This window comes from Symphalangus syndactylus, chromosome 1, assembly GCF_028878055.3.
Source record: "Symphalangus syndactylus isolate Jambi chromosome 1, NHGRI_mSymSyn1-v2.1_pri, whole genome shotgun sequence".
Classification (NCBI taxonomy): Eukaryota; Metazoa; Chordata; class Mammalia; order Primates; family Hylobatidae; genus Symphalangus; species Symphalangus syndactylus.
Window position 1 is genome coordinate 91,211,104 of NC_072423.2, and position 11,611 is coordinate 91,222,714.

The following is an 11,611-nucleotide window of genomic DNA, read 5'->3' on the forward strand; positions in this document are numbered from 1 at the left end:
CCTGGCCTACTCCCGGCCTCCGGCTCCAGGCCCTTGCCGGATCCCCGTCCCCGGATTCCCAGGGGACGGGGGAGGGAGCGCCCGCCCCGAGGTCTCCGCCCCCCAGCCCCTAACTCCTCAGGGTTGAGCGGACCAACCCCACCACTTCCGCGAGGGACAGGGGCGGGGTCACAAAACGGGCCCTCGGCCTAAGGGCGGAGTTTCTCCTAAGGGGCAAGGCCAAGGCATCCTGTATTGGGGCTGACAGGGCGGCGGGTTACTAGGGCTGAGGATGGGAGGATGCTCAGGGTATTGGGGTCAGAGTGGCATTAGCCCAGCTCAAGCCGGGCCGGGCTGACTCAGCATCCTGCCCCAGCCAGCTTCCATCCCCGACACCTCTGCACTCCCTTGGGCAGAGATGGGAGATGGCGCCGGTGTTGCCCCTGGTGCTGCCCCTGCAGCCCCGCATCCGCCTGGCACAAGGGCTCTGGCTCCTCTCCTGGCTGCTGGCGCTGGCTGGTGGCCTCATCCTCCTCTGTAGTGGGCACCTCCTGGTCCAGCTAAGGCACCTTGGCACCTTCCTGGCTCCCTCCTGTCAGTTCCCTGTCCTGCCCCAGGCTGCCCTGGCAGCGGGCGCGGTGGCTCTGGGCACAGGACTAGTGGGTATAGGAGCCAGCCGGGCAAGTCTGAATGCAGCTCTATACCCTCCCTGGCGAGGGGTCCTGGGCCCCCTGCTGGTAGCTGGCACGGCTGGTGGGGGGGGGCTCCTGGTCGTCGCCCTCGGGCTAGCCCTGGCTTTGCCTGGGAGTCTGGACGAGGCGCTGGAGGAGGGTCTGGTGACTGCCTTGGCTCACTACAAGGACACAGAGGTGCCTGGGCACTGTCAGGCCAAAAGGCTGGTGGATGAGCTGCAACTGAGGTACCACTGCTGCGGGCGCCACGGGTACAAGGATTGGTTTGGGGTCCAGTGGGTCAGCAGCCGTTACCTGGACCCCAGTGACCAGGACGTGGTTGAGTGAGTGATTTGCGTCTCCCTTCCTCCTCCTCCTCCCTAGACAGGCTCCCTCCTGCTGCCTTGAATCCCCACCTCGCTCAGAGGGGCAATAAGTAGAACATAGTAGCTGAGAGACTGGTTACAGCTCTGCCATTTATTAGCTGTGATACCCAGGGCATGTTACCAAACCACCCTGGGCCCATTCCTTCACCTGTAAAATGGAAATAATAGTACCTATCTGATAGATAGGTACCTATCTGGTAGAGTTGTTGTGAAGATAAGTGAATTATGCTTGGCTGGCACATAGCACAGCAGTTAGTAAATGTTTTACCATTCTTTTTCCCTTCTCAACACCTGTGCTCTTCAGTCCCTCCCCCAGGCCTCTATCTCCAGACATCCTAACCCCTCTGTCCCTCCCTTTGCAGCCGGATCCAGAGCAATGTGGAAGGCCTATACCTGACTGATGGGGTCCCTTTCTCCTGTTGCAACCCCCACTCACCCCGGCCTTGCCTGCAAAACCGTCTTTCAGACTCCTATGCCCACCCCCTGTTCGATCCCCGACAACCCAACCAAAACCTCTGGGCCCAAGGGTGCCATGAGGTGCTGCTGGAGCACTTGCAGGACTTGGCAGGCACACTGGGCAGCATGCTGGCTGTCACCTTCCTACTGCAGGTGAGTCAGCAAAGCATCTGACACCTCCTCCCACCCGGGACTCCTCCCTGCCTCCAACCCTGGGCCTCTTGGAACCGCTGATTCTCCCTGATTCTTTCCCCTTGCTTCCCCCACAGGCTCTGGTGCTTCTCGGCCTGCGGTACCTGCAAACAGCACTGGAGGGGCTGGGAGGGGTCATTGATGGGGAAGGAGAGACCCAGGGCTATCTCTTTCCCGGTGGGCTGAAAGATATGCTGAAAACAGCATGGCTACAGGGAGGGGTTGCCTGCAGGCCAGCACCTGAGGAGGCCCCACCAAGAGAGGCACCTCCCAAGGAGGATCTATCTGAGGCCTAGAGGCCTGGAGCTTGGGATGAGGAAGAGGGAGGGATGGACAAGTCTGGAAACCTCACAGCTCCTTACCAAGGCTCCAGGTTGGGGGGATCGTGGGATTAGAGGGGCTAAGGATAGTCAGCGAGCTGGACTAGGGTAAGAAAGAAAACCAGATGTCCTAGGGCCTAGCCCTTGTAGCCAGAACCACCAGGGAACAGCAAAGAACAGAGTGATGGGAAAGTGACATGAGAAGGCCTGGAGGCTGATTCTGATATAAACTCAATAAAGTTTTTGGATGGAAGCAATTGCTTTTTCTTGTCAAGGGGATGGGGGCCTGGGAGAACTGATTTCTGTCTGATGGAGCAGCCAGGACTCCAAAGTTTGGACCCTGGCTCGACCTGTGCAGCAACAGGAGCCCACATCTGTAAGGATCAGAAAGCAAGAACCCAATGTAAGAAGCAAAGGAAAACAAGAGGCCCCTCCAGGTTGAGATTCTTTATTCTGGAGGTAGGAAGGGGGTCAGCATGCTCAGGTGGGGAGGGTCCAGCCCAGCTCCTCCAGCCCCCCAGTGCATGCCCAGCCCCAATAAGTTACCCAGTTACTCAGCTGCCCTCCCTCCTGGGTCCGTCTGTCCTTCTGTTCCACCCTAGACCGGGCCAACCTGGCTCAATACAAGGGCTGCTTGTCCCCAGCCTGTGGGCAGTGCCACATGGCAGGCTGGGGGAGGGGTGAAGCAGCAGGACCATGCCCTGGGCCTGGAGGGGCAGAGGGGCCACTTCTGGCTCCAAGGGGTCAGGACTTGGAAAACCACATCCTGGGCAGGCCTGGGGCCCAGTCCCACAAGGTCTGTGCCTGAAAAGAGGTGGTAGTTGGGGTGGGGCCGCCATCACACCTCAATTGCAGGGTCTGAGCCCCGGCCCTGCCGCTGCAGCTGCTCCTCCTGCTTCATCTTGGGCTTCTCTGTCCGTGTATGCCACACCAGTACCTGTGCCAGGAGGGATGCTGTGAGAGACAGGCCCAGCTGCAGCCAGGCCTCTGGGACCCCGAGCCTGGAATGGATTCTCTAACCCTATCGACATATACAGTGTAGGCTTCAAAGTGTAAAGCGCAGGGTGGAGGAAGACTTAGTGCCTCTAAAACCGGGCCTTGGCCAGGCACGGTGGCTCACGCCTATAATCCCAACACTTTGGGAGGCCGAGGAAGGCGGATCACGAGGTCAGGATTGAGACCATCCTGGCTAACACCGTGAAACCCCGTCACTACTAAAAATACAAAAAAATTAGCCGGGCGTGGTGGCGGGTGCCTGTAGTCCCAGCTACTTGGGAGGCTGAGGCAGGAGAATGGTGTGAACCCGGGAGGCGGAGCTTGCAGTGAGACGAGATTGCGCCACTGTACTCCAGCCTGGGCGACACAGCGAGACTCCGTCTCAAAAAAAAAAAGGGGGGGGGCCTATTCCTTCATCCTCTCTGTGCCACATGGGTTCCCAGAACTCGGGGCAGAGTGGCAGGAGACCACTTTCCCCCGCTAGTTCCCAGCTTCCCCTTCAGTAGAGTCAGCAAGGCTGATCAGAGATCTGGAGAGTCCCTCCTGGTTAAATCACGCATTCCCAGGGTCTCACTGTACCTCCCCCATCACCTGTCCATCCCAGAGCCAGGTTTCTATGCCCACCTCCATTCCCTTACCCGAGTGCAGTTGGCAGCCCGTGGCTCCAGGTCCTTGGGATCCACAAGGTGGCTCAGAAGACTGCTCTCCAGGTGGCCCCGGGGAGCAGTGGAATCAAACTGGGCATTGGGCTTAGCTAACAGCAAGGGCAGGGCCACAGCAAATCCGGCCATATCCACAGGGAAGGGCCTGTTGGGCTCCCATGCTGTGTGGAAGCCCACTACCAGGCCATCCTGTACCTGAGGGCCCTCGAATCGCAGGCCGCCCACCAGCCCCACAGGCCACACTGAGACACCACGGGTCCAGCGCATCTAACGGAGGTCGGGAGAGAAGAAACAGAGGGGTGGTCCGGGGAAGGGAGCAGCAGAAAGAGCCACCTGGCTGACTCTGCCCCACTGCTTCCAGCCCCCAACCCAGCAGCCAACGGCAATACTGCTAACCAAGGTAACGAATGAAGCTGGCTGCACCTGGTCTCTTGCCCATCCCCATCCTGCTGCTCACCTCCTCAAACAGCTCTCGGCTGTAGGTGTTGTCATCGTCAGCAAAGTAGACGACTCCTTGCGTCCCTGGTGGTGGTGGGTCCTTCTCCCCACCCACAGCACCCCCTCTGCCCCGGAGCCAGTCCAGGGCCTTGTTCCGCTGCTCGACACCACGGGGATGAACCCAGCCAGGCTCGCCCTCCCTAAGCCGCTGCGCTTTGGGCGTGAGAACCACCAGGTGTGTGAAGAGGAGGCCAGAGGCAGCCAGCAGCCCTGAGACCAGCGGGGTGGGACCCTCAGCATCCTCGACCAGCAGCCAATGCAGCCGGGGCACCAGGCTCAGTGTCTGGGACAGCCGTACCAGCTCTGCCTTCTGTACCAGCCTGCAGGGGAGAGATGCAGTACAAGGGAAAGGGGCAGGCACCATTTGCCCGCTCCAGCCAGGGCAGACAGCTTCTCCTGGGCCACTGCCTGCATCTCCTGTGGCTTTTCCCAACCAATGCCTAAACTCCCTCCTTCTTGCCTGTCAACTTCATGCTAACACTCACCTGCCCTGTTCTTCCGGTCCATGTCCATCACCCACCTCAACCCCAGAGCTTGGGCTGTGGGAGACTATAAATTAAGGGCACAGGGCCAGGCATGGTGGATCACGCCTATAATAACACTTTGGGAGGCCGAGGCAAGTGAATTACCTGAGGTCTGGAGTTCCAGACCAGCCTGGCCAATATGGTGAAACCCCATCTCTACTAAAAAAATACAAAAATTTGATGGGTGTAGTGGCACATGCCTGTAATCTCAGCTACTTGGGAGGCTGAGGCAGGAGAATCGCTTGAACCTGGAAGGTGGAGGTTGGAGTGAGCTGAGATCGCACCATTTCACTCTAGCCTCAGCGATAACAGCAAAACTCCATCTCAAAAAAAAAAAAAGGCCAGGCGTGGTGGCTCACGCCTATAATCCCAGCACTTTAGGAGGCCGAGGTGGGCGGATCACCTGAGGTTAGGAGTTCGAGACCAGCCTGCCCAATATGGTGAAACCCCGTCTCTATTAAAAATACAAAAAATTACCCAGGCATTGTGGCAGTCACCTGTAATCCTAGCTACTCGGGAGGCTGAGGCAGGAGAATCGCTTGAACCCGGGAGGCGGAGGTTGCAGTGAGCCGAGATTGTGCCACTGCACTCCAGCCTGAGCGACAAGAGCGAAACTGTCTTAAAAAAAAAAAAGAAAATTAAGGGCACAGGCTTTGGGATCAGGTAGATCTGGGTTTGAAATCCAGTTTTGTGCCAGGCGCGGTGGCTCAAGCCTGTAATCCTAGCACTTTGAGAGGCCGAGGTGGGCGGATCACGAGGTCAGGAGTTCGAGACCATCCTGGCCAACATAGTGAAACCCTGTCTCTACTAAAAATACAAAAAAATTAGCCGGGCGTGGTGGCGGGCGCCTGTAGTCCCAGCTACTCGGGAGGCTGAGGCAGGAGAATGGCATGAACCCGGGAGGCGGAGCTTGCAGTGAGCCGAGATGGTGCCACTGCACTCCAGCCTGGGGGACAGAGCCAGACTCTGACTTAAAAAAAAAAAAAAAAAAGAAAAAAGAAATCCAGTTTTGTAACTTATTATGTGAGACAACTTGGGAAAATGGCTCAATCGCCCTGAGCCTCAGTTTCCTCAACTGTAAAATGGGAATAACAGTACTTTATAACAATGTTCTTTTAAAGATTAAATAAGAGCTGGGCACGGTGGCTCACACATGTAATCCCAGCACTTTGGGGGGCCAAGGCAGGAGGATCATGAGGTCAGGAGATTGAGACCATCCTGGCTAACATGGTGAAACCCCGTCTCTACTAAAATTACAAAAAATTAGCTGGGCATGGTGGCGGGCACCTGTAGTCCCAGCTACTTGGGAGGCTGAGGCGGGAGAATGGCGTGAACCCAGGAGGCAGAGCTTGCAGTGAGCCAAGATCGCGCCATTGCACTCCAGCCTAGATGACAGAGTGAGACTCCGTCTCAAAAAAAAAAAAAAAATACAAAAGTAAAATACAAAAAATTACTGGCTGGGCATGGTGGCTCACGCCTGTAATCCCAGTACTTTGAGAGGCCTAAGCAGGCAGATCACGAAGTCAGGAGTTCCAGACCAGCCTGGCCAACATGGTAAAACCCCGTCTCTACTAAAGATACAAAAAATTAGCCGGGCGTGGTGGCGCATGCTTGTAATCCCAGCTACTCCGGGGGCTGAGGCAGGAGAATCGCTTCAATCCGGGAGGTGGAGGTTGCAGTGAGCCGAGATTGTGCCATTGCACTCCAGCCTGGGCGACAGAGTGAGACTCCATCTCAAAAAAAAAACACAAAAAATTAGCCTGGCGTGGTGGTGCACGCCTGTAATCCCAGCTACTCAGGAGGCTGAAGCAGGAGAATCGCTCGAACCCGCGAGGTGGAGGTTGCAGTGAGCCAAGATCACACCACTGCACTCCAGCCTGGGCAACAGAGCAAGACTCCATCTCAGTGTGGCGGGGAGACAGGGGGAAGAAAAAAAAAAAAAGGAACAAACCAGGAATGTGGAACGTGGGGCTTGGCCTCTTCTGTACTTCTTTTTTTTTTTTTTTTTTTGAGACGGAGTCTCGCTCTGTCAACCAAGTTGGAGTGCAGTGGCGCGATCTCGGCTCAGTGTAAGCTCCACCTCCCGGGTTCACGCCATTCTCCTGCCTCAGCCTCTCCGAGTAGCTGGGACTATAGGAGCCCGCCACCACGCCCGGCTAATTTTTTTTTTTTTGTATTTTTAGTAGAGACGGGGTTTCACCGTGGTCTTGATCTCCTGACCTCGTGATCCGCCCGCCTCAGCCTCCCAAAGTGCTGGGATTACAAGCGTGAGCCACCGCACCCGGCCTCTTCTGTACTTCTTTATCCTTCAGATCTACCTGCCTGTCCCAGGGCTGGTGGTGTGTGCATGTATGTGTGCATGTCGCAGGTGGGGTCTAGAGCTTCCTGTGCGTGAATGGGACAGCCATCTGATTCCCAGAAGATGTATTAACACCCTTATGGCTATAGATCCAAAACCACATTCCCCAATTGGTTTTATTAGTAAAACCAATTACATTTGATTTAAAACAAAAGTAAATGTAAATCACTAAACACAGTGCCTGGTAGAGAGTAAACACACTGTAAGTAACAGCTGGTATAACTATTTCTGGACCCTAGTATGACTATCAGGCCAAGCACTTTCAACTTTTTTTTTTTTTTGAGATGGGCTATCTCTGTCGCCCAGGCTGCATGATCTCCACTCACTGCAACCTCCGCCTCCCAGGATCAAGCAATCTTCCCACCTCAGCCTCCAGAGTAGCTGAGATTACAGGCATGCACCACCACGCCTAGCTTTGTATTTTTTTTTTTTTTTTTTTTTTTTTTTTTTTTTTGTAGAGACAAGAGTTTCACCATGTTAGCCGGGCGCGGTGGCTCACGCTTGTAATCCCAGCACTTTGGGAGGCTGAGGCGGGCGGATCACGAGGTCAGGAGATCGAGACCACGGTGAAACCCCGTCTCTACTAAAAATACAAAAAATTAGCCGGACGTGGTGGCGGGCGCCTGTAGTCCCAGCTACTCGGAGAGGCTGAGGCAGGAGAATGGCGTGAACCCGGGAGGCGGAGCTTGCAGTGAGCCGAGATTGCGCCACTGCACTCCAGCCTGGGCGACAGAGCAAGACTGTCTCAAAAAAAAAAAAAAAAAAAAAAGAGTTTCACCATGTTGCCCAGGCTGGTCTCAAACTCCTGAGCTCAGGCAATCCGCCAGCCTCGGGCTCCCAAAGTGCTGGGATTACAGGCGTGAGCCAGTGTACCCAGACAAGCCCTTTCAACTTTAGTCAGGGGGTTTTAACTTTCTCGCCAAATGGTCCCTAAGGAGAGAGAGTTAATTCACTGCCAAGCTCAAAATTTCTTTGAAATGTTATTGTTCTATCTTATAATTTGGTAGGAATTTTGTATTTTCCTTCCAGAAAAAGAACTATTTTTTTCTTTTTTTGTTTTGTTTTGTTCTGTTTTGTTTTTGAGACGGAGTTTCACTCTTGTTGCCCAGGCTGAAGTGCAATAGCGCGATCTCAGTTCACTGCAACCTCCGCCTCTCAGGTTCAAGGGATTCTCCTGCCTCAGCCTCCCAAGTAGCTGGGATTACAGGCATGTACCACCACGTGTGGCTAATTTTGTATTTTTTGTAGAGACGGGGTTTTGCCATGTTGGCCAGGCTGGTCTCGAACTCCCGACCTCAGGTGATCCACCTGCCTCGACCTCCCAAAGTTCTGGGATTACAGGCGTGAGCCACCGCACCCAGCCTGAAAAAAAACTATTTTCCTACAAATATTTGAGTATAGATGTGGTTCATTTATCCTGTCTTTGGCATGCCCTAGTTTGAGGAATAACTCCTAGCCCAGTGCCTCCCCAAACTCCTCATCATCAACTCCAAATTCTTGGACAATGCAGACCTCTTGGGTGCACCAGAGCCCATACCTGGCATAGGTGGGGGTAACAACATAGATAGTAGGCAGGGCCTCCGGTTCAGGGGGCTGGGCAGGGGCAGGGGGTGGCCGTCGGAGTTCCGCTTGCAGCTGGGAAATCCTCAGATCCTTCTGCCGTAGCTGCTCGGCTGCTGCCCGCAGGGGAGGAAGGCAGTCACATGGCTGGCCTGGTCCCAGGAAGCATTAATGGGGAAAGAAGGTGGGGACAGAGAACCAAAGAATGTTCAGCATCCCAAAGGGCGGTAATCTTCTCATTAATTCCTAACAAATGCAGGTATCCCCTTATGACTTCCCTAGTAGCCTTTTCTACACCTCTGGTGTGGGAAACTCACTGCCTCAAGCAGCAGATCCTCTCCAACTTTAATAAATTCCATTGTTACAATTTTATGTTGGATATTGAGCTGATTCCATCTTTTCTACCTGCTGGTCCTAATTTTGCCTTCTGGGATCCCAACAAGCTCATGTCCTTAAACAGGACAGTCTTTTTAGAGTCCAAGGTGCTAACCATTACACTATGGAACGCCTTTAGGACAGTCTTTCAATACCTGAGGATAACGCAGTGGCACTGTCCCTAAATCTTTGCATAAGGGGCAGGGTTCGATCCATTCCCGTGGCTGGGTGACCAAAGACTCATTGTTAAATTCATTGATTCCATCGTAGAATAAATATTTATTGGATACTCTTCCTAGGAGGCACTGCCTTAGGTGCTGGGGATACAGCAGGGAACAAAACAGACACAGTCCCTGCCCTCATCAAGCTTTCAGTTTAGTGGAGGAAGCAGACACTAGGCAAAGAAACAAATTAATAACATTATTACAAACTGTGATGGGGCCATGAAGAAAATAATCAGGAAAGAGAATAAAAGGGAATGGAATTAAGAATGGTAACTTTAGCTATGGTGGTCAGGGAAGGCCTCTCTGAGGAGGTGACATTTGAGCTAAGACCTGAAGGATGAGAAAGAGGCAGCCCGGGAAGAGCTGGAAGAAAAGCACCCCAAGCAGAGGGAACAAGTTAAGTGCTTGAGACAGCAGTGAGCGTGGGGTTTTCGAGAAACGGTCAGCAAGCCCGTCTGGCTGCAGCAGAGCCAGGGAGAGGGGTGGAAATGGGGTTGGGAGAGGCGGACGGCAGCAGGATCACGCGGGGCCTTGCAGGCTCTGGGAAAGAGTCTGGATTTCACCCGAGGTGCGGCGGGCAGCCGCGGTGCGTTCTATAGAGAGGGCAGTACGCCTGCGGCCGCAGAGCTATCCGGAGGGCCGAACGGATGAATGGTGTTTGCCGGGGGTTCATCCCCAGGGCGGGATGCACGGCGGCGGGCGCCCTCGGGCCAGCCCGCCGCACCCCCGCCCCGCCCCGCTCACCGAGCTGTACCAGCGCGTAGAGGAGGCCGGCGATCGACACCAGGAAGTAGGCGAGAAACACGTTCTTCAGCTTCAGCTTCATGGCCGCGCCGCCGCCCGCGCCTGAGCAGGCGGGGTCTGGAGGGGACTAGGGGTTCCCGCCCCAACCCCCAGCTCCTGCCCGCAGGCCCCGCCCCTGCAGCGGCTCCGCCCTGCGTCCCGCCTTCCTCGCACTTCCCTACCAGCTCCCAACTGGGGCTGGCAGCGCCGCCAGGGCACGCTTCCGGTCATCTGTGCCCCCCTTGTAGACTTTATTTCCGGTCCCACCGCCAGGTTCCGGGAACCACGGGGTGGTGAAGTCATATCCGGCGTGCCAAATCGCGTGGCCAGCCGTCAAAACCCCGGGTAGGTGCAGAATCTCGAGTAGGCGCACGTGGCACCTACCTCGAGACCCGCCCCCTCATCACGGAATTGCATGAGAAAGCCAGTCCTGGCGCCCAGATCTTCACCTTATTCATCCATCCAGTCAGTCACGCCACCCAATAGCAGTTGCTCAATACTCATTACACAAATGAATGAAATCTAAGGCCCACCACATGATCCTCTGGGTGTCTCTCCTGGAATCCTCACTATAATACTTTGAGATAGATAAGAAACTAGTTTGACAAAAATTCTGTCATTGCCACAGGGCAGTCTTGTGTCCTTTCTAGACACCCGATTCCAGCATCTCTAGTGTGTCCTCTGGCCCACTTTTTTTTTTGAGACGGAGTCTCGCTCTGTCGCCCAGGCTGGAGTGCAGCGGCGCAATCTCGGCTCACTGCAAGCTCCGCCTCCCGGGTTCACGCCATTCTCCTGCCTCAGCCTCTCCGAGTAGCTGCGACTACAGGTGCCCGCCACCACGCCCGGCTAATTTTTTTTGTATTTTTAGTAGAGACGGGGTTTCACCATGGTCTCGATCTCCTGACCTCGTGATCCGCCCGCCTCGGCCTCCCAAAGTGCTGGGATTACAAGCGTGAGCCACCGCGCCCGGCCCACATTTCTTCAACAGATGACAACAGGTGTGCCAAGGAAGTGTTTTAACTACCAGGAAATTGATTGGAAATAGTTCCTGAGCTGGGGAATTCCATGAATGCATCCCCTTCCTCCTCACAAGCACAAGGCATCCTTCTCATTTTTCTTTTTTTTTTTTAAAAAAAAGGGGCCTGGCGCAGTGGCTCATGCCTGTAATCCTAGCACCTTAGAAGCCCAGGAGTTTCAGATCAGCCTGGGCAACAAGGCAAAACCCCGACTCTACAAAAAAACACAAAAATTAGCCGGGTGTGATGGCGCAGGCCTACAGTCCCAGCTACTTGGGAGGCTGACGTGGGAGGCTGAGGCCGTGGTGAGCCGTGATCATGCCACTGCACTCCAGCCTGCCTGACTGGGTGAGACCGTCTCAAAAAAAAAATAACCCCCCAACCCCTCCCAAAAAAAAGTTTCTAGTAAAATAATCTCTGACTTGTGGTCAGTCTACAAAATGAGGGGGAGGGGTAACAGTATACTTCCTGTCACTAAAACAATGGGAAACTTTAAAAAGTGCTGTTAGCAGCCGGGCGCGGGCGCGGTGGCTCACACCTGTAATCCCAGCACTTTGGGAGGCCGAGACGGGCAGATCACGAGATCGAGACCATCCTGGCTAACACGGTG

The 11,611-nt window shown here is 54.8% G+C and overlaps 2 protein-coding genes across 4 annotated transcripts; one reads left to right on the forward strand and one right to left on the reverse strand.

Annotated features, from left to right (window-relative positions):
- The first annotated feature begins 88 nt into the window (after nt 1-88).
- Nucleotides 89-2,257, forward strand: ROM1 (retinal outer segment membrane protein 1). The gene is made up of 3 exons (XM_055291468.2): nt 89-994; nt 1,399-1,645; nt 1,762-2,257. The coding sequence occupies exons 1-3, from the start codon at nt 405-407 to the stop codon at nt 1,978-1,980; spliced, it is 1,056 nt and encodes a 351-aa protein (XP_055147443.1). The 5' UTR covers nt 89-404; the 3' UTR covers nt 1,981-2,257.
- Nucleotides 2,258-2,436: 179 nt separating this feature from the next.
- On the reverse strand, nt 2,437-10,263 carry B3GAT3 (beta-1,3-glucuronyltransferase 3). 3 transcript variants are annotated; one of them, XM_063642252.1, is made up of 6 exons: nt 9,947-10,229; nt 9,134-9,202; nt 8,581-8,755; nt 4,120-4,480; nt 3,639-3,929; nt 2,437-2,941 (listed from the first exon to the last, which is right to left on the reverse strand). In XM_063642252.1, exons 1-6 carry the CDS (start codon nt 10,026-10,028, stop codon nt 2,843-2,845), a joined length of 1,077 nt encoding a protein of 358 aa, XP_063498322.1. In that variant the 5' UTR covers nt 10,029-10,229; the 3' UTR covers nt 2,437-2,842. The 3 variants fall into 3 exon arrangements, with proteins under 3 accessions (XP_063498322.1, XP_055147296.1, XP_055147273.2); XM_055291321.2 differs by lacking the exon at nt 9,134-9,202 and having other exon boundaries at nt 9,947-10,263; XM_055291298.2 differs by lacking the exons at nt 2,437-2,941; nt 9,134-9,202 and adding an exon at nt 2,987-3,381 and having other exon boundaries at nt 9,947-10,216.
- Between the last annotated feature and the right edge of the window lie 1,348 nt (nt 10,264-11,611).